The sequence below is a fragment of the Trichomycterus rosablanca genome, chromosome 2 (assembly GCF_030014385.1).
Source record: "Trichomycterus rosablanca isolate fTriRos1 chromosome 2, fTriRos1.hap1, whole genome shotgun sequence".
In the NCBI taxonomy this organism is placed as follows: domain Eukaryota; kingdom Metazoa; phylum Chordata; class Actinopteri; order Siluriformes; family Trichomycteridae; genus Trichomycterus; species Trichomycterus rosablanca.
Genome location: NC_085989.1, coordinates 12,240,578 through 12,267,886, shown reverse-complemented (window position 1 = coordinate 12,267,886; position 27,309 = coordinate 12,240,578). Strand labels below are relative to the sequence as shown.

Here is a 27,309-nt window from a genome sequence, read left to right as displayed (position 1 = left end):
TACTAGAGTATGGATTATTTTCATTTTACTGCATTGTTGTTATTAAACTCTACTATAAAAATTATCTTGTGTGCAAGTGTTTATCATGTCACCTCAGTAAATTGTTTATTGTAGTTTGCATAATATTAACATGAATAAATAATTGTCCATTTTTTTTCTAATCATTTTATTTCTGAAGCATGAAGCTTGGCCTACCTGTCTAGCAATGTCTTAACTACATGTAAACTGTACAAGACAAGTAATGTAAATGCTAGCCTAAGTAACATTAATTCAGAATGTAATACTTGATTAACTTGATATAATACTAATAAACACACAAACATGTGAATAAGGGGAGTACAGACACCCCCCTTCCCCACTTTATGCATTGAATGAACGCCTCAGCTTTTGAAATGGTTGTATCAAATGGTGCATGCTACCAACTAGGGGTGGGCGATATATTATCGTTCACGATAATACCGGTATAGTTGTAAACTCGAAATGATTTTTGCCATATCGCGATATTGTTAGCAAACGTGCATCACTCACTCTCAAGCTTGTAACAGTGAAATAATGGCGACCAATGCAGAGAGTAGTACCAACTACAAGTACGAACTAGTCCCAAAAAGCCGAACTACATCACTAGTGTGGAAGGTTTTCGGATACAGAAGGTCAGACTCCAAACAAACGACTGTAATTTGCAAAACGTACAAAAATACTGTAACGACAAACAGTGGCAACATCACATTTATTTCAGCACCTAAAGCAAAAGCACCCGCGTGAGTCCGAGAATGATGTGAAAACAAAAACTGTGTCAGTGAACGAACAGAAAACACAGGTTACCTTCTGATTAATATAAATACAGCCTTATAATAATACAAAATATAAACACTGTTATGAGTCAGAATTGATCAGAACAAAGTTTTGTGTTTTTAAGAGAACTTAAAACATAAGGTAAAATACGAGCAGTGGCCTGCCATTGTACTTTAAGTTTACATGATATCATATCGTATATCACCACTTCTCAAAAGCATATACGTTTTTTAGCCATATCGCCCAGCCCTACTGGAAGTGATGCTTAATGTAATGTACATTTAGTAACATTTGTACCTTAGATTTCCTGAGTGTCTGCAAAACAAAGGTGTTTTTAAAATAAACTTTTTTAAAAAGTGTTCTTATATATCGCGAGTAAATATCGTTATCGTAAAAATATCCCAAAATATCGTGATATTATTTAAAGGCCATATTGCCCACCCCTACTACCAACCTGGTTATTAGCCTTTGTCAAAATAGTATAAACACCTATCTTACTGAATCTAAATCTACAATTAGAGTGTGGATTATTGTATTTTACTGCATTGTTGTTATTAAACTCTAAAAAATTGTCGTGTGTGAAAACATTCATCATGTCAACTCAGTAAATTGTAGTTTAGTTTATTGTAGTTTGCATATTATTAACATGAATAAATAAATGTCAATTTTTTTATAATCGTTTTATTTCTGAAGTGTGTAGTTTTGGTCTACTTATCTAGCAATGTCTTACTTATTTATTTTACAAATCTTTGTTTTGTTTTGTTTTATAGAGCTGTATTTATTTAGCACATATAGGAACAGTACAGTGAGTACATTATGTGTTACGATAATGTAAAAGGAGAAAAAATAAAAGTAATATACCAGATTGGAGCATCTGTTTGAAATAATTTACCTTTAATAGTTTTAGTTGATCATCTATTTTCTCTGCTTTTTAACTGTCTTTGAAGTTGTTATTGATGTTACAGAAACACATGATCAGATTATTACATTTGGTTTAAAATTAGTTGACATTTTGGAATGTTTTGTGGCTCTATTAAATTTAATCCATTTATTTGACATTTTCATTATTTCAGTCAACTGAAAAGTCCACACAGAAAAGCATTTTTAATATAAGAAAATTCAGGTTGGAAAACTGTGGCTACAATGCCTCAATTTACTTTTCAGAGTATTACTTTCTTTAAAATATATTCTTACATAGCAAGCACATATCCTACACTATATGGCCAAAACAAATTCAAATCTAACACACTCATGCTTAGTCAGTGAATCCAGTCTTACTTTTTTTTGCAACTGTATATGGACCAGGATTTTACCTCATCATATTTTTCTTCTGTATATTTTGTCTGTACAGTAGATATCAGGATGTCTAAAGTAGTTGAAGATGAGAAGACTGGGGCTGATTTACTTGCAGACAGCACAGGTAAGAAATTATTATTGCATATGTATGCTTGTATAGCTTTTTGTGTATCTGTATGCAGACTCCCACATCTCCAGGAACATGTGTAGGCCAGGGCGAATTTGTTTTAGATACTATGATTCATTATTAGCAGTGCATGTGTGGGGGTTAGTTTTTCATACAATGTATTTCTGTTTCTGTGTTTTGCTGATAAGATCTAATGTTGTGATATTTTTCCACAAAGTATGAATCAGAACTGCAAAATGTGCTAGTCAGCCTGCGCTAGAGTCCCTGATCATTTTATGTATGCATCAATATAAGCTAAGACACATATATATTGACTACACACACTACACTCATGTGGTCACCCAGACAAACACAAATGGCCAGAGTCAACCTAGGTTAAACACTCTGTGGTATTTCAGTAATGTGATGCCTCTGGGTAACTGGCTTACTCTTTGTTGATGTGAGGACCGAAGCCTGAGGCACTACTCTGACCTTGTGTATACGTTCTTTTGTGCGTATGTGTGTGTGCTCTCTTGCAGACTCGGAGAGGAACAGTCCTGAGGCCAATGATCAGGTAAGCTTTTTTTTAAGTCATGATGTTACTTACTTTAGTGTTTATTTTGTTTGCTTGGTGTGTTCTAGCAATAAGGAAAATGATCAAATTAATTTCCTTGTACAACGTACTAATTTGTAGTACCTTTAAAATGGTATCAAAATGGTGTAATGAATTCATTTAGTGCATTATCATGTAAATGTCATGTATTCTTATGGTATAAAGTTAACATTTTATAACCACGATGTATGAAATTAATTTACTTATTTTATTTAACAAATTCACAAACTAAGAAAAAGTAGAATGTTGTAGAAAGATTTTGCAGAACACAAAATCAAGCACAACCAAGATCTATACACTATCAAGCTTAGTTTAGTCTTGGGACATTTAAGGGTTTTTTTTTATTGACTTTTGCACGGCTCATAAATTTGGACATAGTTGTTTTAGATGTTGCTGTAGTTAGTTTCTCAAAGAGTACTTCACATTTGTTGATCAGCATATCTGCACAGTTTATCTGTGTATATTGTGAATATTTACATAATTATTTCTTTATTTTCATTTTTTTTTTAATCATTCATTCTTATGTTGTCTTAAATTTCCATTTTTATCATGTTTTTACTTGGATCCAGCCAATGACAGCAACTCCATTCTGCCTCTCTCCAACCCCAAGCCACACTAAGGTGAGGAGGTTTACTATTCAAGTGAGAGTTAGTGAATGCATGTGTTTTGATTTAAAATGTTGGGTGTGTTTTGGTGGAATGCATTTCTGCAGGTCATTCAGTTTTAAAGAGACAGTAATATGCAAATGAATCTAAATGATTGCTAATGACCGAACCCCTTCTCAGATACCTAACTAGATAATGCAAGGGCGGGTAAGAAAAAACACACCCACTGGTAAAGAACACATCATTGTTAAATCATTGTGAGGTGGTGGACTGACTGTTACAGGAGCCGACCTGTGAATTTGCATTGTATTGAATTTTTAAAGGACTGTGCTGCTTTCTGGAACACTTTGTAAGTATGCTTTTAGTAAGAATTAAGTTATTACCTGATTTTAATATATATTTTTAAAAAATATGTTCATTGGACTTACAGATGTTGGTTGTTACAGCAGAGATGCTGATTAAGTATGCTTTAATTATGTGCCTAGTAGAGCAGAATTACAGAGGTGGCTCAGATGGTTTTCGGTTTTCCCATGGGTGCTTGTTGGTGTTTGTTTTATCAAAATGCTTTTAAAAAACAGTCTGTGTATATGTCTGTTACAGGTTAAAGCCGAAGAAACAGCTGAAATGCTCATTTCCCATGCACCACCTCTTCCACCTCCTGTTCAGCCTCCTCTTCCACACACACAGCTCATGCTGGCCGGTAGTCAGCTTGCAGGGGTAAGCACAGTTAATCACACAGACATAAAAAATGCATGTCGGAAAATCTTATAGACATAAAACACTGCAAACTCACATCATGATGCACATTAGATTTAAATGCATTTAGTCATTTATACAACTTTTATTAGTTTTAGACTAAATATTTTTTTGCCATCAGACTTCAGGATTTCAGGTATAAATACAGTGCAGTGCAATGTAAATGCATTGCATATGTGTTGCCATTTGTTTCTGCACTTCAGAAAGGATGATTTAAAATAAAACAATAATTATAAATTATGAAAGATATAATTAAAAAGACATTGCATGAAAATCATTATAATTATGACTTGGTTGGAAATCTTTTGTTGTTAATAATTGCTTGAATTCTGCAGTCCAGTGCCAGCAACATTGTTGCTTTAAATGAGTAAATTATTAAATGAGTAAATTATTATATTATATATTATAAATGTTATAGTAATATATTCAGCAGAGTCCATTTAATTACTACTAAGATTTTTTAATGCCAATCTCCACGTTGGTTTAGCAGTATGTTTAAAGGCATAGCTCTCCTAAAAAGTAATAAAGCTAGTGATGCAATAAAAACCCATGTAAAAATAGCTCTCAAAACTAGCAACATCAAGTGGTATTAACGTAGTGGTTTGGAACAATGTCACTTAAGGTGGCTGCATTATGGCTTTAAATCCCCACCCTTTAAAGCAACCCCTTTCCAAGCAGACTTAATATGCAAGATGTAAAGAAGGCATGCAAAAAAGGCATGCATTGCCCAGTTAATTATACAGTAGTACTGCACAGTATATAAAAGGTCTATAATTTATTCATTGTTAAATTGCAAATTAGAATTTTAATCTAGTTATGTGTCATTAAAATTAACAGCTAATTAATTGATAATTGACAACAGTTACATTTTCAATGTAGAAAACATGCTTGCAGTATTTCTCCCATCAGATCATCGATGGAAATGAATACAAGGGTTCTTCAAAAAGTTTCCGTATTTTTTTTAACTCTATTTATTAAGAATTTTAAAGACAAATGACATCACTATTCTACATAGTCACCTTCCGATGCATTTTCCTAGTGTCATACCTACTTTTTAATGCCATCAGCAAAAAAATGTTTTTGGTTGAGCGCGCAGCCACTGATACACCGCTGCTTTCACATCATCACGTGAAAATCTTCTTCCCTTTAAAGCTTCTTTGAGCGGTCCAAAAATGATGGCGCTAAATTCGAACTATAAGCTCTCTCTCTCTCAGGTTCTCAGACACAACCAATTACTACTACTCCCGCCCTCACTGTTTCCAACCAAAATATAAAACTGCGGAAACCTTTTGAAGAACCCTTGTATATTTGTCGTATTGCTATACCAATATGCATTCTTTTTAAAATTTCCCACTCTATTTTTCCAGCACTTACAATTACTTTCCTAAACCCTTATGATTCTGCTTATTTGCTACTTTAGGTTTTAAGATGGCTTTCTTATGCTGTCTCTGCTTAGCCTCTCTGCCACCACTGATGTAATGTCATTGTCATTTCTATTGTCTCTTTCTTGGGCTCTTTCCCTCTGTTGCTTGCTCCTCTTTCTAGCTGGCAGCTCTGCTTCCAGCACAGCAACAGCTTTTGCTTCAGCAGGCTCAAGCGCAGCTCCTGGCTGCTGCCATGCAGCAATCCAATGCGGCTCATGCTGCCCATGCAGCAGCTGCCGCCGCCAACCAGCAACAGAGTCAGCAGCAGCAAGCCAGTCAGGCTTCAGCACTGGTCCAGCAGCAAACAAAAGTCGAGCAAAGTCCAGCACAAGCCCTGCCATCGCTTGCCCTATCACAGCCTATTCAGCTCACTGCCCAGGTAATGACTGGGCTGTAGATGAAATTAGTTTTTATGTTGATTCATTATTTTCATTGTTGCTCATGAGAACAATAAGATTTCTTTGGCACCTGTTGCATGCAAAAATTTGGACACTGACTTACTCAGAATTCAGCATCCAATGCTGCTTGTAATATACTTATTAAATGTATATATTTATTTATACATAATTGCTGCTATTTTAGGATATTCAGCAGCTGTTGCAGCTGCAGCAATTAGTGCTCATGCCAAGTCATCCTCTGCAGTCCCCTGCCCAGTTCCTCTTACCCCAGGCAACCGCCCAGCAAAGCCAGCAAGGTAGGTCATACACATGCACATAAAGATCAGCAATGTATTTTTATTCACTACTGTTATGACTTTTATTCACATTTTTCCTTTACTTTCATTCCTCCACATAGGTCTCCTTTCAACACCAAATTTGATTTCACTACCTCAGCAAAGTCCAGGGGCTCTCCTTACCACGCCTCCTAGACTGGGCATGCAACCTCAGGTAGAGAACCTTTAGCCTTCACTTTGCCACACTAACAGGCTGTTAGAACTGAATAACTCATGACTTAATGTACACATGAAATTCTAAAAATAAATATTGCTAATGATTGCATAAATGCTTTAGTCAACAATGCTAACATGTCAGGGAATGTCTTGATTATAATTAAGTCAATTTAAATTTATTTGTACAGCACTTTTAACCATGAAAATTGTGTCAAAGCAATTTAACAGAAATATACGTCAAAAACGCTAATGAACAAGCTTAGGACTTAGAAATTCCTCATAATAATAAGAAAGAAATCTTGAGTGGAACCAGACTGAAAGGATCCATCCTCCTTTTTTCTGTTAGGGAGGAAAGGACAAGGCTAAAACTCCCTACTCCTATTTGACTGTTACATATTTACCCCTCATTCTCTTCTCTCCACCTTGATGGATCCTCACACCTACCTCCTCCCCATTTTCTCCAGAGCTCTTCGCATTTTTGTTTTTCTAAATAAATGAATAACTAAAAGGAGGATTTTTGGCTGTCTAATACAAGAGGGAAGAACAACCCTGAACTCCAGGGCCAAACGGACGTTTGTCTCAATGCTGGTGCGTTTCTTTCAGGCCTGCACTAGTAAATTGAATAAAGTCTAATGATGGGTTTGTAGGCATTGTGTGTACAGTCACCACAGACCCATCTAACATTAAGCAGGATTGATTTTTGTGGCATGGCAACCCCAAGCCTGATTCCAGAGGGCCAAACCTCAGCACAGTCATATGACTCAACATAACCAACACTTAGCCAGCAGGTGGGACAAAGCATAATAATAATAAGAAGATGCCTTAATTTGTCATATATACATATATTTATGTACAGTAAAATGGAATTCTTTTTCATGTATCCCAGCTAGTTTGGAAGCTGGGGTCAGAGCACAGGGTCAGCCATTGTATGGCGTCCTGGAGCCAAGAGAGTTAAGTGCCTTGCTCAAAGGCCCAACAGTGGCTGCATGGCAGAGCCTGGATTCAAACTCTCAGCCTTTCGATTGATAGCCCAATGCTTTACACTAGGCTACCACTGTCCCACAAGATTGCATCAGATCCCAGACCCCCAGAACCAGTGCCATGCAACCCTGTATCTGTTAGCAGACAACATTAAAAGATGTTAATGTATGTGTACGATGTGTGCTGTGTGTGTGCTGTGGCATAATCATGACCTCTGGACATTTTCATCATAGAGGGAGAAAGGCGGGGATAGCAGCATGACCTCCACGACTTCAGTGTCTACACCAATGAGCTCGGCTGCCTCCGTGACCCCACACGCTGAGGAGCCCAGCGACCTGGAGGAGCTAGAGCAATTTGCTCGCACGTTTAAACAGAGGCGTATTAAACTGGGCTTTACACAGGTGTGTGTGTATACATTTGTGTTAATGAAAACTCACAGTGATGTCCTTTCTCAACAAGATCCTAGTGTGCTCCTCTGGCAGTACATTACAAAAAAAATATTATTAATTAAATGTTATATAGGAATTGTTTTTGGTAGCCTGTGTACATTAATAAGTTATTTTATTTATTATTAGTAATTACTTAATCAGGTAATTCTTAGTAATCCTGATCAGGGATTCCTGATCATACAGGGCCTAAAGCCTACCCAAGCCATTAAATGCATAATGGGTATACTCACTGAACAGAGCACTAATCCACTGCAGAACATTACAAACTCATTCATACATACACATAGGGTATGTTTATCAGTCAAAAGTCAAGTCAAATTGATCTGTATAGCACTTTTTACAACAGAACTGTCTCAAAGCAACTTTACAGAATTCAGGACCAAAAAACCTCTGTTAAGCAAGCCAAGGGCAACAGTGGCAAGGACAAATTCCCTTGAATTTGGAATAAATGGAATGGAAGAAACCTTGAGTGAAACCAGACTCAACAGGGACCCATCCTAGAATTAGATTAAAGAAACCATACATATAAAATGCAATTATTTCTAACAAAAGTACTAACCAGTGAAAAGCATGAAGAATTTGAGTTCTTCATCATTTAGAGCAGTCTGGGGTAAAGTCTAATAGTGAAGGCGCAGATGATTCGCGTGTTACTCTTAACTGACAGTCACATGCATCTCATTAAGCGTTTAAATCTTCACTCAAAACTGTGGTGTTGGGCTCAATCGGTTTCCTGCGTAATGCCACTTTATTTGGCTGTCACAACAGAACTGCCCTGGAAGAACAAGCTGCCCCAGAGGTGGTGTGCAACCCTTTTTTGGAGTTGGCCCTTTATTTGGATTCATGCTGAGTGTGAGATGAGTCTGTTGGTCGGTTGGGGTGCTGCTTGTGTATTGGCCCCTGCTTGTACTGAGTTTCCTTATTTTACTCTTTTTCCAAGAACTTGACAATGATGTTGTTTTAATAAATAACAGCATACTTCTTTTTATTTTTTATTGGATTAAAACTGCATTTTTTTCAGATTTCTTCCTAGTCTAGTCATGTCCAATTATCCAATTGCATTTCGCTTCCTCTCTACTGAACCAAGGAGAGCCGTGACTAACACGTGTGTTGGTCCAACATGTGTGCAGTAGCTGACTGCATCTTTTCACCTACACGAGACAAGTTTATATGGGGCTCAATCTCGCGCACATTGATTTTACATTATGATTTTATATGACTCCCCATCCAAATGTTTTAGATGCACTTAAGGAGTTTTTTCTTTGTTCAAGTGTTTTTAGTGTCAGTGCATAATAAGAAGTTGAGAAACATGTAAAAAATTGAAGCCTTAGCATAAATAGTTTGGTTTGTGTCTTTGTGAAAATAATGTTTGAATAATGGCAGTGTATAATATAAAAAATATTTGCGTGTTTGTAGGGTGATGTGGGAATGGCAATGGGAAAGCTTTATGGCAATGACTTTAGTCAGACCACAATCTCTCGCTTTGAGGCACTCAACCTTAGCTTCAAAAACATGTGCAAGCTTAAACCCCTGCTGGAGAAATGGTTGGGTGATGCAGGTAAGTGTGTTTGTTTAAAATTTGTCTGCTTATGCACTTGTATAATTACATGCATTGATAATGATTATAGATGTATTCTGACATCACTATTTGTGCATGTGTGTTAAGAAACCATGGCAATAGACAACATGCTACCAAGCCCCAGCTCACTGTCTTCTCCGTTGCTGGGCTTTGAGGGATTGCCTGGACGTCGCAGAAAGAAACGCACCAGCATTGAGACAAACGTCCGTGTGGCCCTGGAGCGCAACTTCATCACAGTAAGACAAACACACACAGAATTTTGATTATACCTCACTGAAGGGTCAGTATGAAACATATATATAACAGCACATTGATATGTTTGAGGCAGTAATATCTCAGAATAAAAAAAAGCAGTACATACTTTTCTGGTGTTTTGCTTGAAGAACTTTGCAAGAAAGTCACATTATTTATCAAAAGAACTACAACTGCAATTCATGATTTACTTCTAGCAAAAAATATAAACATTATAAACTGTAGAAGCCAAATAGCATCTAACGCGGGTGTTAAGGAACTCTAGCTTAAATTCTGCTGCATCCTAAACATCCCATGATCAGTACAATTATTTTTTTTAAACATAGGAAAGGAGTTTTGCATGTTCTCTCCATGTCTGGATGGCCTTTCGCTGGAAATTCTGGTTTTCTCATACTTAAAAATGATATTTGAAACATCTCCACAGCATCCAGGTGGTGCAGAGATCAAATACGCTGACATCAACCTCAGTGGTTAAGGTAGTAGTAATAGTAATATAATAATAGTAAGGTACTAGTAATCAGAGGGTCATTGATTCAACCCTAACATTAGTACATTTTGCATTGATCAAATTCAGACACAGTTGTAGATTGCTTTTGATAAAAGCATGCAACATTGAGATAGCATGGCCCCTGTCCACCTTGACAATGAACTGGACTTCCGGACCCGGCTGGCGCAGAATGGGTGCTGTAGTGAAGAGTTGTTTTAATCAGGTGAACATTTTGTAAGGAACTAGTGACCAGGTGAGCTGTGGTCCCCTTGAGGAGGTAGGTCAGTGCGGCAACAGTGCTGTAGTTCCTGATAAACCTCCTATAATATTTGGCAAAACCAAAGAAGCATTGTAGTTCTTTGACTGTTTTTGGTTGTGGCCAGTTGAATACTGCCTGCACCTTTTCATCTTCCAGGTACTCATAATGTCCACTGGTTGTAGGGAAGGCCATTTTTCACTTGTCTCCCTCCTTTATCCACATCTCCACAGCATCCAGGTGATGCAGGCAAAGGGAGTCATCCTGGTAGGCCATTCTGGTTTGCAAGTCCTGGTGTAGACCTCTCCGACAACGCCAATAATGATTCCAGCCACTTTGTGTTGCCAGAGTGCAGAAGGACAGCTTAGTCAGCTGCACGCCTCTCACCTTGTTGGTTGAGTAGCTTTTCACCTGCCTCCCTTCTCTCCATTAGGTGGTCAAAAACTGTCCTAAACGTTGGCTTGAAGAGTTCGTAGTACCTTGTCTCCACAACTTGCTGTCTCCATATGGAGGTTGCCCACCTTCTAGCCCTGCCAGATAGTCAGGAGATAAGGAAGGTCACCTTGCTGCCTTTTGTGGGGAATAAAGGCAGAGTGATGAAGTGATGAGAGAAAATGTGCAACAAAAAATATCCTACAGTTATTGGGATTTCCATCATACATTTCAGGCTGACCCAACAGGAAAGTGAGTGGAACAGCAGGGGGTTGACTCACCTCACATGATTCTACTAAAGGAGCGAGTGGTGGTTCGGTCAGTCTGGGTGCAATGGTGTTGAGTAGTTTATTTGCTGTTGCTGTTCTACCAGGATGTCCTCCAAACTGACTGACTGAAACAAACAGGCAAACTGAGACAGAGATTACAACCGTAGTGCGATTTTACTAACAGAAAAGCACAAAACACACACAAAAGGCAGTAATTAATTTCCTTCGGGATTAATAAAGTATCTATCTATCTATCTATCTATCTATCTATCTATCTATCTATCTATCCATCTATCCATCCATCCATCCATCCATCCATCCATCCATCCATCCATCCATCCAATATTCACTAAACCCACCACTGATTATTCCCAACAACATGAAATGAATCAAACAAGAAAATAAGTTAACTAAGCTAAGGTTGCTCAGCTAACAAAAATAAATGATGATAACAGAAATCGAGACAACCAAAAAGATCCTACAGTGCTACCACAAACTAGATCATATACACACTCAACAAACACAGAATTTTCACACAATTCTATAAATACTGTGCTTTTACTGAATTCTTAGATAATACAGAGTAGCAATATAGCAGCAGAGCTAAAGTACAGGGTGAAGTGCAATGCTGCATGTCAGCAAGATGGGTCCAGTTGGAATATGTTGCTGTGTTGCTGGAGATCAGTATTTAGGTTATTGCGAGTGCTGAGGATGCCTTGTGTGGTGTTGGGCATGATGCTGATTTTTGTCTGTGACAACAGTCAGAAGCTTAACTGATATAAGTTATGGCAGGTGGGACATTCATAGCATGTGGATATAAATACAGTGGTACCTTAAAACGCGACATCAATTGGTTCTGGGACTGGCATTAAGTTTTAAAGATGTTGCGTTTCAAGGTATTTTTTCCCATAAGGATTTATGAGAAACCTGCTAATGTTAATCCCATTTCTGTCTAATGTAAAATAATGGGGTTGTTTTTGACACGTATACACTGAAGATAACAAAAGTATAATATAAAAAAACACTTAAATACAATCAAAAACACTTAAATACAATAAAACCTGCACTTTACCTTAACTTCTTTATTGTTTCCTTATGCTTCTTAATCGTGGAGATGCTTAATCCAGAAATACTGTATTCCATTCAGTAAAAGTGCATTCACATTAGAAGTGACAAAACCGCTTTTGCGCTGCTGTGCCAATATTTCTTATGAAGTGTGGCAGTGCACAAAGCTTAACGTGTACTAAAACAATGAGCAAGGAATTTCATTAGTGAAGAGAACTTATGAGCAGTAATAATTAAGAGAAGTTTAGTGTTCCTGTGTCGTTCTTTTAATACATTAAGTCACATCAAGCTTTTTGTATGAAAAGCGTTTTAGACTCGGAAAAGCTGATTCTCCAAATTTTTCAGCACCCTGAGCTATAACACAAGTTTAAAAGTGAAACAGGAGGACAATCCAGCCAAACACAGATACATGTGGACGCTTTTAGAGTGAATTTGACTGTTATTCCACACAAATGCAGATTTGTCTCATATTCACACTTTGATGACGTTTTACCGCACTGCTCAAGCCAAGCGCTGAACAAAGCTGCTGTTCATTGGTAATTTGAAATTAAATAAATTAAATAAAAAAAAATTTAAAAAGCTAAACATGTCAAGTTTGAGGGAAATGTTGAGTCTAAGTGTACAAATTTCTCCACAAAGTGCGTCGAGTTTCAAAGATTTCGAGTTCAGGGGACATCAAGTTACAAGGTATTACTGTATATATATGTAGCTTAGCTAAATGTCACGTTAAGATAGACTACGGTGTAAACACCATTTTTAGGGCTGTCCCTTTAGGGGCTCAGTGTACTACAGGTGCTTTATATATGTGAAATATAACAAATGTGTGTGGTATGTGCACAGAACCAGAAGCCTACCTCGGAGGGGATTCTTCTAATGGCAGAGCAGCTCAATATGGAGAAGGAGGTGATCCGTGTGTGGTTCTGCAACCGCCGGCAGAAAGAAAAACGCATCAACCCCTCGAGTACCACCCCTCCCCTGCCCAGTCAGCCCCCCCCTGCGACGCACAAACCCCCCTGCTACAGTCCACACATGGTACGACCCACCCTCGCTTCCACCTGCCCCACCTTTCCTGTGCTTGTAATTATCCCAGCAGCACATTTTTATTTGTTTTTTGTTATCAAAAAAAGCTTCAGGCATGTTCAGCTCTCATGTTTAAATATTATGACAAAACCATATTTTTAAATATTTTACACATATTAATGATTAGGGATGACTGAAAAACTACACATTGTCCCCAAAACTTAAATCACATCACACTTGACTAATTTGGGACCACTCACTCACTCACTCACTTACTTACTTAACCGCTTATCCAATCAGGGTCGCGGTTGGGTGCTGGAGCCTATCCCAGCTTTTCAGTGGGCGCAAGGCACACAGTATCACCCTGGACAGGGCACCAGTCCATCGCAGGGCAGACACACACACATACACACACCCATTCACCTATACGGCAATGCAGTGTCTCCAATTAACCTGACTGTTGTTAAATGTTTTTTGGACTGTGGGAGGAAACTGGAGATCCCAGAGAAAACCCACACAGACAGTCTGTGCAAACTCCTCACAGAAAGAACCCGGACCACCCCGTCTGGGGATTGAACCCAGGACCTTCTTGCTGTGAGGTGACAGTGCTACCCACCGAGCCACCATGCCGTAATTTAGGACCACTTTTATTTTTAATGTAAAATAAGCCAGCTCAGATGATGAGATCAAATTCAGTTTATTACTGGAATGGAATAGTTTGTTTCCCTGAGCTGATCCTGAACTTTTTAAACAGCTTGTTCCTGCTTTGTATGTTTCACAATGTGTTGTACCTTTTGCATGTTTGAATGCATCTTTACAATTACAGTCATCACAGCTTCTCTGTGGATACACCAGTGGTTCCAAATCCTCTGAAAAGGTTTGGAAAATAAACATAAACATAAATCATGGCCTTCAGTTAACTGTAATATTTAAATATACAGAGATATAATGATCATAATGAGTAGCTCATAATTTACAGAAGCAGCAGCTTGTAGCCCTTTTGATACCAGCAGATGCTGGTAGTCCCCTGGATAGAAGCTAGAACTTATAATCTTGGGGAGAGAAGCATTAACTTATAGTCCTCTGAACAGGAGCGGAAGCTTATACACTGATAACCCAAAACATTAGGACCACTCTCAAAATGTGCATGGCAATGCCTATTTTGTAATATTTGTGCGTGTGAGGGTGAGGAATATATCACATTTTGGGCTGATTGTAACTATGTGTCATACACATGTTGAATGCATGTTGAGTGACTTTCATAATTACAGAATCATTATTTCCAGATTACTAAGCTGAAGTATGTATAACAGCAAGGGGTGCTCACAGGCAGCTGTGGTGAGTACCCACCAACAGTGGTCTGATGAGGGACAAGCCACACACCACTTATAGGTAGTTGGAAGGCCAAGACTCATTGGTGCCAGAGGACTAGAAGGCCATGGCATTTGATACAGATAAACAGGAGGGCTACTGTGGCTCAAACTGCAAATAACATTAATACTGGTGATGACTGAGTCATAACAAAACAGTGAATCAAACTCCTCTGTGCATGGGGCTGTCAAAGTACACATGCTAACTCCTGTCCATCTTTGAAAGCACCTACAGTGGTCAGGCAGGCATCAAAACTTGACAATGTTCTGATACCTGGCTGACAATCTAATAATAATCCAGTAATAATCATAATATTAATAAATTGCAGCCAATCTCTGGCATCTGTGCACTCATTTGTATCAGAGGAGCAGTTAGCAATCTTCTCCAAGCAGATTAATCTGACAAAAAACACTGCATAAGCTGAAGCTATAGAATTGACCATAGCGGGTAAATTCTCTAACTGGTCAGCAAAGGTCAATGTGTCAAAGAAAGCATGTTCTTGCTCTTACCCTTTCATACTGGTGAATACTGCATGACAGGGAGGTCTTAGTGATGAATAATTGTCAAATAAAGCAAAATGATTTAGCATTTTTGATAAATTGTGTGAGAGCATCACACCTTTTGGCCTGAAAAGGTTAGGAACCACTGGAATTGTATAGCAAAACATTCAATATGTATACTTTAGAGTGAATTGCCGCATGCACTTTGTCTTTTTTCAGATATCCAGTCAGGGACTAGTTCATGCTACCACAAGCCTCAATGTTACAGGTAAGTTACTAACATTTTCACAATTCCAGTCATCAGACTATAGTTCAAATCCTAGGACAGTACATTTTCACCAAAGTGACAAACCGATTATGACGAGCATTGTTTGGACAGATTATTAATTACACAATTCCATTGGAAACTTTAATTATATCTTTATATATTCTTTTTTTTATCTCTGTAGCTGTTAGTTCCACCCCATCTGTGGCCTGCTCTCTTAATCCTATAGGACATGCAGTAATGAGCTCTGTGCCCCCACCTGCGACTCCTCCTCATGTTAGCACATCAAGCCCCACCCCACCCAGTTTGGGAAGCCCTGGACTTAACACCGGGTAAGCACATTATTCTCATGTCTTCACTCATTATCTAAATAACATGACAATGAATCAGGTCCATATTTAATTACAAGCCTTTTATATAAAGTAAGACATAACAGAAATTTTATACTACTCCAAATCAAAAAAGTTGGGACAGTTTGAAAAATGCAAATTAAAAGCCTGCAGTGTTTTTTTACATTTAGTTTGACTTTTATTTCATTGCCAACAGTATGAACCCATATATATTTTAGATTTTTATCTGGTCAACTTCATTTTATTTGTTAATATACATCCATCCCTGCATTTCAGACCTGTAACACATTCAAAAAATGCTGGGACAGGGCAATTTAGGGCCAGTAATGAGATTAAAAAAATACTACATAGTAATGCAATGCAAACAGGTGATGTCAACAGGTTATTGTAATCATGATCAAAGAAAGAATGGACAGAATTTGCACATTTCTCCCACTATAGTGCATAATATCATTTAACGATTTAAGGAATCTGGAAGAATATCAGTGCATAAAGGGCAAGTGTGATGGCACTGCATTATGAACCTTCATTTATAAATAGCTGATATTTAAGCAATAGAACACGAGAGGGAGTGTGTTATCGCGAATAACATCACGGCTGTGATTTGGTCGCAGGCACAAACCAAAGGTGAGTGCCGTAGATAATCCCAGCCGTGATGTTATTCGCGATAACACACGACCTCGAGTATTTTTTTGCTTTTATACAACAGTTTTTACGAAATAAAGAAAGAAAATAAATCAAAGAAGCCCTGAATTTCATAATAAATATCCTTTAATATTGACAATACCTTCCGCCAAAAAGTAGTTCCACAACGAATATAAAGTTTAACACTACAAAGCAGACATCCCAAGTTGCAAAAACTCATTTCAGGGAGGTAAGAAGAAGAAGAAGGCAAGAACCTCCGAAGGGAAAAAAAGAAATAAAAAAACCTCTCGCACACATCAAAGGGTATGGGTGAAAACAGAACTTCTAGGAGCTGCTAACTGGGCTATTAAGCTAACTGTTCGTGTTACAAACACATTAATGTTCCCTACATAGTGCACTAGATTGTGTATCAGATCACGGATATATGTTCCCTACATAGTGCACTAGATAGTGAATTAGACAATTGGTTATGTTCCCTACACAGTGCGCTAGATTGTAAATCAGATAACGGATTTAAAACGCGACCGGGAAAAAAAAGTCTGTGTCGCCTGCGTGCGCGTTTGTGTGCATGAAGCTTGTCGTTACTGGCAACGCTTCAGTGGAGTAATACCATTGTGGTGTTAAAAGGCCGTGCTGTTATCACGAATATCAGCACAGTTAGAACGCTTCTCAACCAATCAGATTGTAAGGTCAGAACTACCTGTTGTATAAAACCACATGGGTAAAGGAAAACTTTGTTAAACCTTTGTCTAGCACTTCGATATGAAGTTACATTCACAGATGGCACTATAAACTTTACTGTGCAAAAACCATGTCCAGAAGCGGCATCAAGTTCTCTGGGCTCTGAGGCATCTGGGATGGACCATCCGGACTGTTATCAACAACAAGTCCAAAAGCCAGGGTCTGTCATGCTATGAGGTAATTTAGACCTCTGTGATGGCAGCATTAATGCAGAAAATGACATTGGGATTTTAGAGCAACTATTTTAGCTATTCTGCCAATTTATAAAATGTTACTTCCACACAGTTTATCCAGCTAAATAGGTGTTTAGTAATTGTCACTGAAATTTCTTGTCCTCACATTTCATGTTTATGTATGCTCACATACTCTTAAATAAAATGATTTTATAATGAATTTGCAGGTTTTTGTGATTAGTGTAACAGTCTCCACCTTTTCTTACATGAATGCATGTGTGTGTGTGTGTGTGTGTGTGTGTGTGTGTGTGTGTGTGTGTGTGTTTGTGTGTGCATGTCAATGGAACCATACACATTGCAGGAACACAATGATGGGTGTGGGCACAGGCATGAACCAGTCTCTCATCGGCAGCCACCCACTGGCAACAATGCAAGGTTTGTTACTGTTAAAACAAATGGACACAAAAGGAAATAAAGCAGCAAGACAGATGTTTACATATATTATAACAAAAGAAGAAAAACCCTTGAAAGTAATGTAGAAAAGTAAAAAAAAAAAAAAAATTATATTAACAAATGAAAAAATTAAAGATAGTGGAGTAAAATGCTTTATGAATGACAACAATTCAACATGCTTTTGGAGATACATTACTGGTTATGTTTTTAAAAGTAATAGTTTGTAACAGAATGGTAAGCTTATAATGGTTATTGATTAGAAGCTGAAGCACAATAAAAATAAAATCTCTTCATTTTTTGTAATTTGACATTCTTATTTCTAATTCTTTTTTACTTAGCTGCACATAATCGTCCACCAAGTTGTTAAGTTCATGTTTAACATTTTTTGGACTGTTAATACATAGTGTGCATTTTTATCAAATAATTGGTGAAATAAGCATGTGCTATGGTTTTTTATTTTACCTTTACAACATTGTGAATTTTTTTTTTGCAAAATTTGCTGAACTTTTCTATTGGCAGTTATTAATAATAAAAACTCAGAGAGCCCTATTAAAGGGCAAAGTGTACACATTTAAATATATGAATTTTAGGGCAGTTTTTTATTTTGTGTAATTTTGGGTTTATATTTAGATATATATTATATTTGTTTTAAGCTGGTATTAAAAAGTTAAATAAAAATGTACCAGCTGTATAAAGGTCTGTGCCACAATGGCTAAGTAGCACTGTCACCTCACAGCAAAAAGGTCCTGGGTTCGAACCCCAGGTGGGGTAGTTTGGGTCCTTTCGGTGTGGAGTTTGCATGTTCTCCCCATGTCTGCGTGGGTTTCCCTCAGGAGCTCCGGTTTCCTCCGCACAGTCCAAAGACATGCAGTCAGGTTCATTGGAGATACAAAATTGTCCATGACTGAGTTTGACATTAAACTTGTGAACTGGTAAATCTGTGTAACGAGTAACTACCATTACTGTCATGAATGTAACCTAAATGTGTAAAACATGACGTTAAAATCCTAATAAATAAATAAATATGAAATATTCGGATACATTAACGTTTTTATAAAAAAAACTTAATAAATATCCCCCTCAACTCTAAAATTATTTGGTTTGTCTTTTATTCATAATATAAACTCATCAGGTAGTGGGTTAAGAAGGGTAACATTTATTTTATGTTACACCTGTCATTTAGATGCAATTTGTAATAATACAGATACTGACGGCAACACACCTTGTTTTTGACACTTTGTCACCCACTATGCCCCATTCATTAATGGAAAGGTGTAAGCAAAGGAGTTCTGGTCAGATTTTATTTGGGTGGTGGCCAGTTTTAAGCACTGCAATGACACTTCAATGGTTATGACATAGTAGTGTTTTGTACTAGTATTGGTGTACCTATATTAGGGCTGGGCGATATGGATCAAAAATTATATCTCGATATTTTTTTCTGAATGGCGATATACGATATATATCTCGATATTTTTTTATTCCATAAGGTAATAACAAAAAGACACTTCTGAGACAAAGCTACATGTTCCAATTTTTTTACAGGCACTTTTATTAATATTCATGCTGGGGAAGCTTCACACAAGAATAATTTTTCCTTAAAAAAAAAAAAGAGCTATTCTAAGAAAAAAAAAAGTTGTTTTCTAAGGCATCTCCTGTTGTCTAACGTGAATTACAAATATATTGTCTGGCCCTTTAAGAATGTTAAGTGTACTATAGGGCGCAGGGAGCGAGTGTGTAGGGAAGATGTTGGAATGACACGGTTTCCGGCTGAGCTTGTGTGACATTAAAAGTAAAACCGCGTTAAAGTAAACCCCTCGTTAACCCCCCACCCCCCCATGTTTGGACTTTATACATTATTTTATGTATATGTCGCCACAACATTAACATTTACATTAATATTTTCTTTTACTGTATAGAACTCAGTTCTGTAATACAGGCAGAACTAATCGTTCATGTTACTGTGTAACTATTACAACATTTAATGCATTTTAATCAGCGTTCTTCTTCATGCACTTTATTATTATTTAACAGCTTTATTTGCTGTTTAATTGCTGTTTGCTCCTTGTTTACTGCAGAGTTAGTTCATGCAATTTAATAATGTTTGGTTGTTTATTGGCCGACAACAAGAAATACTATAATAGAAGATAAATAAATAAATGACGTGTCGGACGTCGGGCGATCGTCCAGTATAAACTAACACAACCACGTACAACATCCAGTACAGAAATCCCCATAATGTTTGTTTTTACAGATAGAGCAAATATATGCACATCACATATACAAACACAAGAGTCAGAACAACAGGAGACGCACCGCTACGTTATTATTACTTTCTCAACACTTAATGTGAAGTAAATACGTGCATGTCAGCGTGTGCATGCGCTTGTGTTGGTTTTTGAAACGAATAACGACTCGTTTTCTTGTTTCTTAACTTTGGGATTTGAAGTGAAAAACGAATGAAGGTACACGGAGCTGGAACCTTTTATCTGGACTTGTTTTCGGCATTCTCTACAGAATACATTATTCTGCTGCTCATCTGACACTTTGAATTCGAACCATCTCCAAATAATTAAAAAATTAGTCATTATTTTTCTTTTTAGTAAACAGCTCCTCTTCCATAGCTTCTGTCATGTCTTTATCCGTCTCCATGCTATCGCTGCCTGCAGGACTTACTGGTGAAGCGGTGGGGAGGGGGGAGTTGTGTTCAGTGAGGGAGAGAGGCGGGGCAGTGAGGGAGAGAGGCGGGGCAGGTGAACATGTGCAGAGACAAACTGGGAGAAGAGAAAGACGAACTGTCTGATCTAACTGGAACGCAACATTTATATCGATATATGCGATATTGTCTTATCTTATATCGCGTATGAAAATATATCGATATTTTTAAAATATCGATATATCGCCCAGCCCTAACCTATATACAGTTTACACTTGGCCTACTTATTAGGCACACAGATCCTGTTTGCATTGTGGGTTTACAAACAGAGACCATAGCTTTCATACTATATTCCATTTTTTGCAAATGTGAGAATCATTGTGTAGCTTGTAGTCCGTGGCCAGTTTTTGGTATTTTATTGGTTATCATAGCCTTTGTGTTAACTTTAAGCATGGGTTGAATTGTCAGACAGCCGTTTTTAAAGCTATATCTAATCTTCTTTTATTTCTTATCTTTTTTTTCTAGCTCTGGCTGCCAGTGGTGGACAGATGCCTATATCTGCCATAGACGGCAGCGGTCAGATGTTCCTGGGTGGAGCTGCAGCTTCCGGGATGGGACTGCACCCATCCCTTTTCCTTAACCACCCCTCCTTGTTTTCTATGGCTGCAGGCGCCAGCATGGGAATGGTCAACATTGCCCATATATCTCCACCTCCAGGTGCCAGCCGCATGAGCCCAGACTCATGTTCTCCCTCTCCATGCTCAAGCCCTGCCTCCTTCTGCTCTTTCAGCGAGGCCTCACCGCCACCTTTAGGAGGAGCTATGGCCGAGTGATTACTGCAACAGCCTATTACGTGCTTGGGGGATGGAGTCAGTGGACACAGTTTTGGCACACCAAAAACAAAAACTTTGCCTTTTTAACCAAAGCCATCTCTCACTCCCTCCATTTGTCTCCTTTGCTTCCTCTCTCACAATACCAAAAATAAACTGACTAAATAAGGGAGAACTAAATGTGAGTAAATGAGGGAGTAAGAGGAACCCTGAGAATTGGATGTATGAACACAAAAATGCTTTTGTTTATGTATCTAAGAGAGTTTTTGACTGAAAGGTACATATACTTCTCACTAACGAAAAACAAGACTTTAAAAAAGAAGAAACAGAGGGCAGGGATGAGAACCAAAAATGAGAAATGACGAGTGGCAAACAAGAGGAAAGTATAAATGGCTTGTGACAGATGTCCACGAATGGAAAGAAAGATATGAAACCAAAAGAAAATACACAAAACATAGATGGAAAGAAAAGACTCAAAAAAACTAAAATGACAAACATGCCAAAATCACCACAACCAAAATACCAAAAAACGGAAACCAAAAAATCGGAGAGAAAAGCTTTACCTTAAGACTTTTAAAACTGACCTGTCCAGGATCAGATCATCAGCTCCACAAAACAGCACCAAAAATACTTCATTTTTCAGACTTTATCATATTGTTTTATATTATTTTGTATATGCCGTTGGTTCTCTTTCTAATTAGTGCTTTTAAGTTATTTTAATTTTTAAGACTTTTGCATACATTACCATTTTTGTCAATCTACCTCTGCTTTAACCTTGCTAAACTGAATTTATTTCAGACATTACCTTAGCTAAATTTAAGTAGCCACAAAGGTTTTACTGTCATCAGAGTTACACAAACAGCATGACTTTTCTTCTCAACCATTTATAATTTTTATTTCTTTATTATTTCTTTAATTGTTATTTTTGTGCCTAACCCTGACTCATTCTCTTGGATACCAAAGCCCTTGTCTTTCCTTGTAGCATCGACTAATAAGTGTTCAGACAAGACCTCAGACATGTCCAAAAAACATACACATACCACAAAGAAAGAGGAAAATATGCTGCTTCCATCCTCTATCAGATTTTCTCCTGAGTCCTGGAAAGTAAAGGATCAAAAGAGCTAAATCAAGAGTGGAAAATGGACGTGGGGGATCACAAAACACCAGGGAACAGGAGCCACGACTAAAGATGTGCAAGTGAAAAATCTATAAGCGTCATCTAAAAGGGAAGCATTCACACAGATTAAATTTTTCTTCTTTTGTTACTTTTCTGACATGAAGATCAAACCAAAAAATAAAAGGGAGCAAAACCAGTCAATGACTAAACTGAACAAGAATAAGAAACCCCCAAAGAATACAAGACAATGGGCCATTTAGAGGTGGACAAGGGGGTTGGACGATTTTACAGGAGCAAGGTGAGGTGATGGTTGTTTAGTCATATACTGACCCTGCTGTGACTGTAATAAGCAGTTTACAGAATTTAATGACATGCAAGCTCTATGTTCCTCTTCTTCTCCTGGCTCCTTTCCTTCCCATACAAGTGGCCTCAATTCGTTCACCTTCTCTCCTGGACAGAGGATTACTTATTAACCTCACTGAACTGAATTTTAAAATACATATATATTTTGTTTTAATGTTCTTTTGGGGTTTGTCTGTCAATGCTGTATGACCTTGTCTCATCCTTTGTATTTTTGGGACAACTGAAATAATGTATTGCCTATTTTCATATCTTGTTTTGATCTTGTTGTTGGGGAGTTTCTCATCAGGTAGTTTGAAATAATACTGTGAAAAATGTAGCTTCCAAGTAATTATTTAATTGAGAATGTTGTGAAAAAGCAAAAACTTAAAAACCAAAAGCAAAACCTTTTTTCACACACAAACAAACCAAATAGCAAACAAAACAATGCACAATGTCTGGAGCTTTTGAGAAGATTGTATTGGTGCTAGGTGTTTCTGAATAAAAAGACAGAGAGACCGGCAGAAGCAGAGACTTAAAATTAACACTGATCATTGTTCTGAAGAAACTCACGGATTGCTTGCTTACAGAATGAGTGATTGTGTGTAATTGTTTCTCTTTGTGTGTGTCTGAGAGAGAAATACAGAAAGTATTCTCCAGCATGTAAACCAAATCAGTTTGCTCAACCACTTTCTGTCAAAATGCAAGTTGTTGCCAAATGCAAGAACGCAGACACACAGAAACCAATGATAAAACTTGTATAGGGTGGTGTAGGCGGGTGGGCTTCAGTCAGCTGGGAATGTACCTGTTAGTGTTTCGATAGTTTTTGTAGGGGAAAAAAGATCTATGTTCTACTGCTTACGTATTGCTAATGTAAAAAAAAGGCTGTGAAAAAATCCTTATGAAATGTTGATGATAATGACTTGATTTTAGACCAAAAGCTTTAACCTTTCTCTCTTTGGATTTTCATTTTCATGCAAAAATGTGTGTTAATCGTTAGAGGGTGTTTTGCAATTTGCATTAATTTGCTTAATGATTTGTATGTTACAGACTCATGTTAATTTATTGGCCTATTTATATATTTATATATTTTTATTTATTAGTTTAATGCTTATATCTTTGTAAAGTAAACTGGGAAAATGTGGGGTAATGCTCTAGGAAGAGAACTGAACAAAACTGAGATTATTGCTAGTCTAATTTATTGAACCAAAACCAAGCTGTTTTTTTAATGGCCACAAGATTTCTCTGGGCCTAATTTACCCAGTGCTTTAAACCTACCAAAACACAGGACCAGATCAAATGGGGAAAACTGGAATTACAGAGTTCCATTCACTCATAATTATCTGTGGCGATTTTTTAACAGTATGCGTAGCTCAAGGAGCATAGCTCATTCTAGACCTAATTCATTTATTTTTCTTTTATCTCTATTTTAGATAAGTTTAATAAGAGAGAAAGACAGATAGGGTTCTGCATATACCTCGTGTTAGTAATGCCAAATAGATAAAACTAAAGCTTTAACTTTTTTGACAAAGATGAGCAAAGGGACGTTGCTCAGGAGAGAGGGTTTGATTAGCTTCAGTTGCTTAAGTATAAGGGTTAACAAACTTCCCCACCAATTACCACTTTTAGATTTTTATTATTTATGACCTAAACCTCTATGTTCAGAGACTTCAGAATGTACTTCCTACAATTTCTTATTTATACCTATACACTCTACCTTCAGAAACACAAATCCAGCTTAACAAAGATAAGTGATTGTGTTGTTTTTAATGTTGTCCTCGGCGTATATGTCTACTGAGCTTCTATGTGTGTGGATTTGGGACTTGGGGTGGACCTCTGTGGAGAACTTAGAGCGATACCAAAGTAAACCTCCCAGGCGACCTGTAACATCAAATATATACACACACATTTTTTTTTTACAAACAATAGTCATTCATTGGTTAGTCAGTCATCAGGAAGAGATGCTGCTTTTTATTTTTAAAATGACCTTGTTTGCTTTTAATTTGATTGCAGTGTAAGTTTGTTTTGAATGTAGATCAAATCTGACTGACAATGTTTTACTTTAATATGCAGTTCAGTGTGGCATGATGCTTTTTTTGTAGTTTCATTAGGTTGTAAGGAAAACATGCTGCCAAATGACTTTTTCTGGCCAGGTTACAATATCAACTGTATAAGTTCAGTATATTTGGAATATTTCATTTTTACAGTATTACAGTGAACTTAATTTGAAGAAGAATTTGTTTTAGAATTTCAAAGACACAGTAAATAAGACACATTCTTCAATATTACACATCTAAAAGAATACATCTTCATTTTCAGTTTCTTTTGTAATATGTTTATACCATTTTAAAAAAGCTTTGTGTTTTACTTTATTAATACAGCTTTAATCCAAAGGTTATTTAATGAGGGCAGCAGAGATACTTATAATAAAAAAACAACAGTGACACCAAAGAATTCCACTGTAGCTTTCTCTTTACACTTTTTCCTGAAACGTGGAAATGTTTATTCTTCTTGTGATCAGAAAATGTTCTCATAAGATAAGCCGATGTTGGTAGATGATAAAGACGTACGATTTCTGTATATGCTTGGATTTTTTTTCCTGCTCTTTGTCTGTGCTTATTCCTACTGTTACCTCAGAAGTGCTCCATGGAGTTTGTAAACCCATTCTTGATTTTGTTCTGAACTGTTAAACTGTCCCTTACTCATTCTCTGTGTGCCTGTTGTATGGTGTGACGATGGGGATGGGGGCGGGTGTGGGGCCAACAAACCAATATGTGTTAGGATTAAAGTGCGACTTTAGACTAAGACTTGTCCCTGTCTGATTTATTTCTCTTCCTAATATACCATTGTGAGGTGACCCTGTTCTTTTAAAAGTAAAGGCTACTATCTGTGTATGTGTGTAAAATACATTTTCTGATCTATAAATTATTTTTCTCCTACATTTATAAAGCAAGAAAGTGAAGTAAAGGCTTTTCTATTACATCCACCTGTCTGGTTAGAAACTGTAAAGAAAAATGTTAATATAGTTTTAAATGAAAATGTTAAAATCAGGCAAGAAGTGTTGAAATTTAGATGAAACCCAAGTAAAGACTTCAAGGGTTAATTGGGAGCCAATAACCTAGATTATATGTGAAAGAATAGAGTTTTATAAGCTCAACGTTCTTAAATGTGATGGATGCCTTTAATCACATTAATCGAATCAATCAAATGTCATTTTTATCAAATTATATTCAATTAAAACAGCTTGGCGGGATATTCTGCTAGCACACCATCGCCGAGATTCTGAACTCTTCGGTTCGAAACTCGGTGTTGCCACCGGTCGGCTGGGTGCCATCTAGCAGGCATAATTGGCAGTGCCTGCAGCAGACACGTTTCTGTGGGTGGGGTCTTCAAATGCTGTGTAAGGACCCTGATTTGCAGATAGAGAGGCGTCTGTGCAGAATGCATGGGTGAAAAAGAGCTTCGCTAAGGACTGCACACAGGTCGGATGAGGCGTGAGCAGCAATATACCCACCTCGACTGCAATCAGGGATCCCCCCAGCAGCGGAAGACAAATTGACTCCACCAAATTGGGTGAAAATGCATAAATAAAAAGAAACAAAACAGCAGTGTTACAAGTTGTTTTATTAGGAACCATACTGTTTCACCTAAGTCTAAATCTACCAAACTACCATTTGCATGTCACATCTGAAATCAAGAATTATCAGAGCAGGTAACAATAGCCAAATCCTCAATCATTCAGTTTTGCTAAGCCTGTGCCCACTGTAGCCTCAGATCGTTTTTGTTCTTGACTAACCAGAACATGAGAACATAATGTGGTATTTTGCTGTTGTAGTCCATCCACTTCAAGTGTAGTGCATTCTAATGGCCCTTTTGCATTACAGACCTATTTGTGCCATACTTAATGGGCTGTGATGCTATTCTAAACAAGATGCCTAGAGCAAATAGACAAAAGTAGTAGCAACAACAGTAATGGTTACACTGCACAGATTTTTGTGGTCTTTAATTTTTCTGTACCCCTGTTTAAGTTTTGGGGTGTGGAGGGTTTTATGGCACTGCTTTGCTGACCTCTGCTACCCCATGTAATGCATTCTCGGTGCATTTGCTTAAAAATATACTGCTCAAAGATTAAAGAAACATTTAATCATCACACTATTATACCAAGTCAAACTTCAGGGACATAAATCTGTCCAGTTAGGAAGCACAAGACAAATGAAAGTGACAACAGGTGTACTGGAGAGGCAACAAACCTCCACGTGATAGCCAATGATAACCTGACTGCTGTTAGGAACCAGGATGAAATCACCAGAGCCAGTGTCCAATTATCCTGATCATTGTTGATGTGCCTTGTTGTGCCTTTCAGAGCTGGGTAATAATTTATAATTGACAATGTGTCATTCATAAGCATCACACACCCATTCATGAACCAAAACCTATGGTAGATTCTGAGAAGCAAATCAACCTAATGGTTTTTTGGTAGACCTATCAGTTCCTATCAGTGTACTTTTTTTACTTTCTAGCTCCTATTGTTTATTTTCCTGTTTTGTCTAGTTTCCCATTCAATGTTTTATACTTTTTCAGTATTACATTTGTTCAACACATTT

At 37.4% G+C, this 27,309-nt stretch overlaps 1 protein-coding gene across 1 annotated transcript; it reads left to right on the top strand.

The window, feature by feature from the left end:
* Positions 1-2,154: 2,154 nt before the first annotated feature.
* On the top strand, positions 2,155-21,252 carry pou2f2a (POU class 2 homeobox 2a). The gene is made up of 15 exons (XM_062985562.1): positions 2,155-2,212; positions 2,734-2,768; positions 3,377-3,427; positions 4,013-4,129; positions 5,714-5,971; positions 6,175-6,286; positions 6,388-6,479; positions 7,696-7,863; positions 9,325-9,466; positions 9,575-9,723; positions 13,089-13,280; positions 15,359-15,407; positions 15,589-15,736; positions 17,675-17,748; positions 20,945-21,252. The coding sequence occupies exons 1-15, from the start codon at positions 2,155-2,157 to the stop codon at positions 21,250-21,252; spliced, it is 1,953 nt and encodes a 650-aa protein (XP_062841632.1).
* The last annotated feature ends 6,057 nt before the right edge of the window (positions 21,253-27,309 follow it).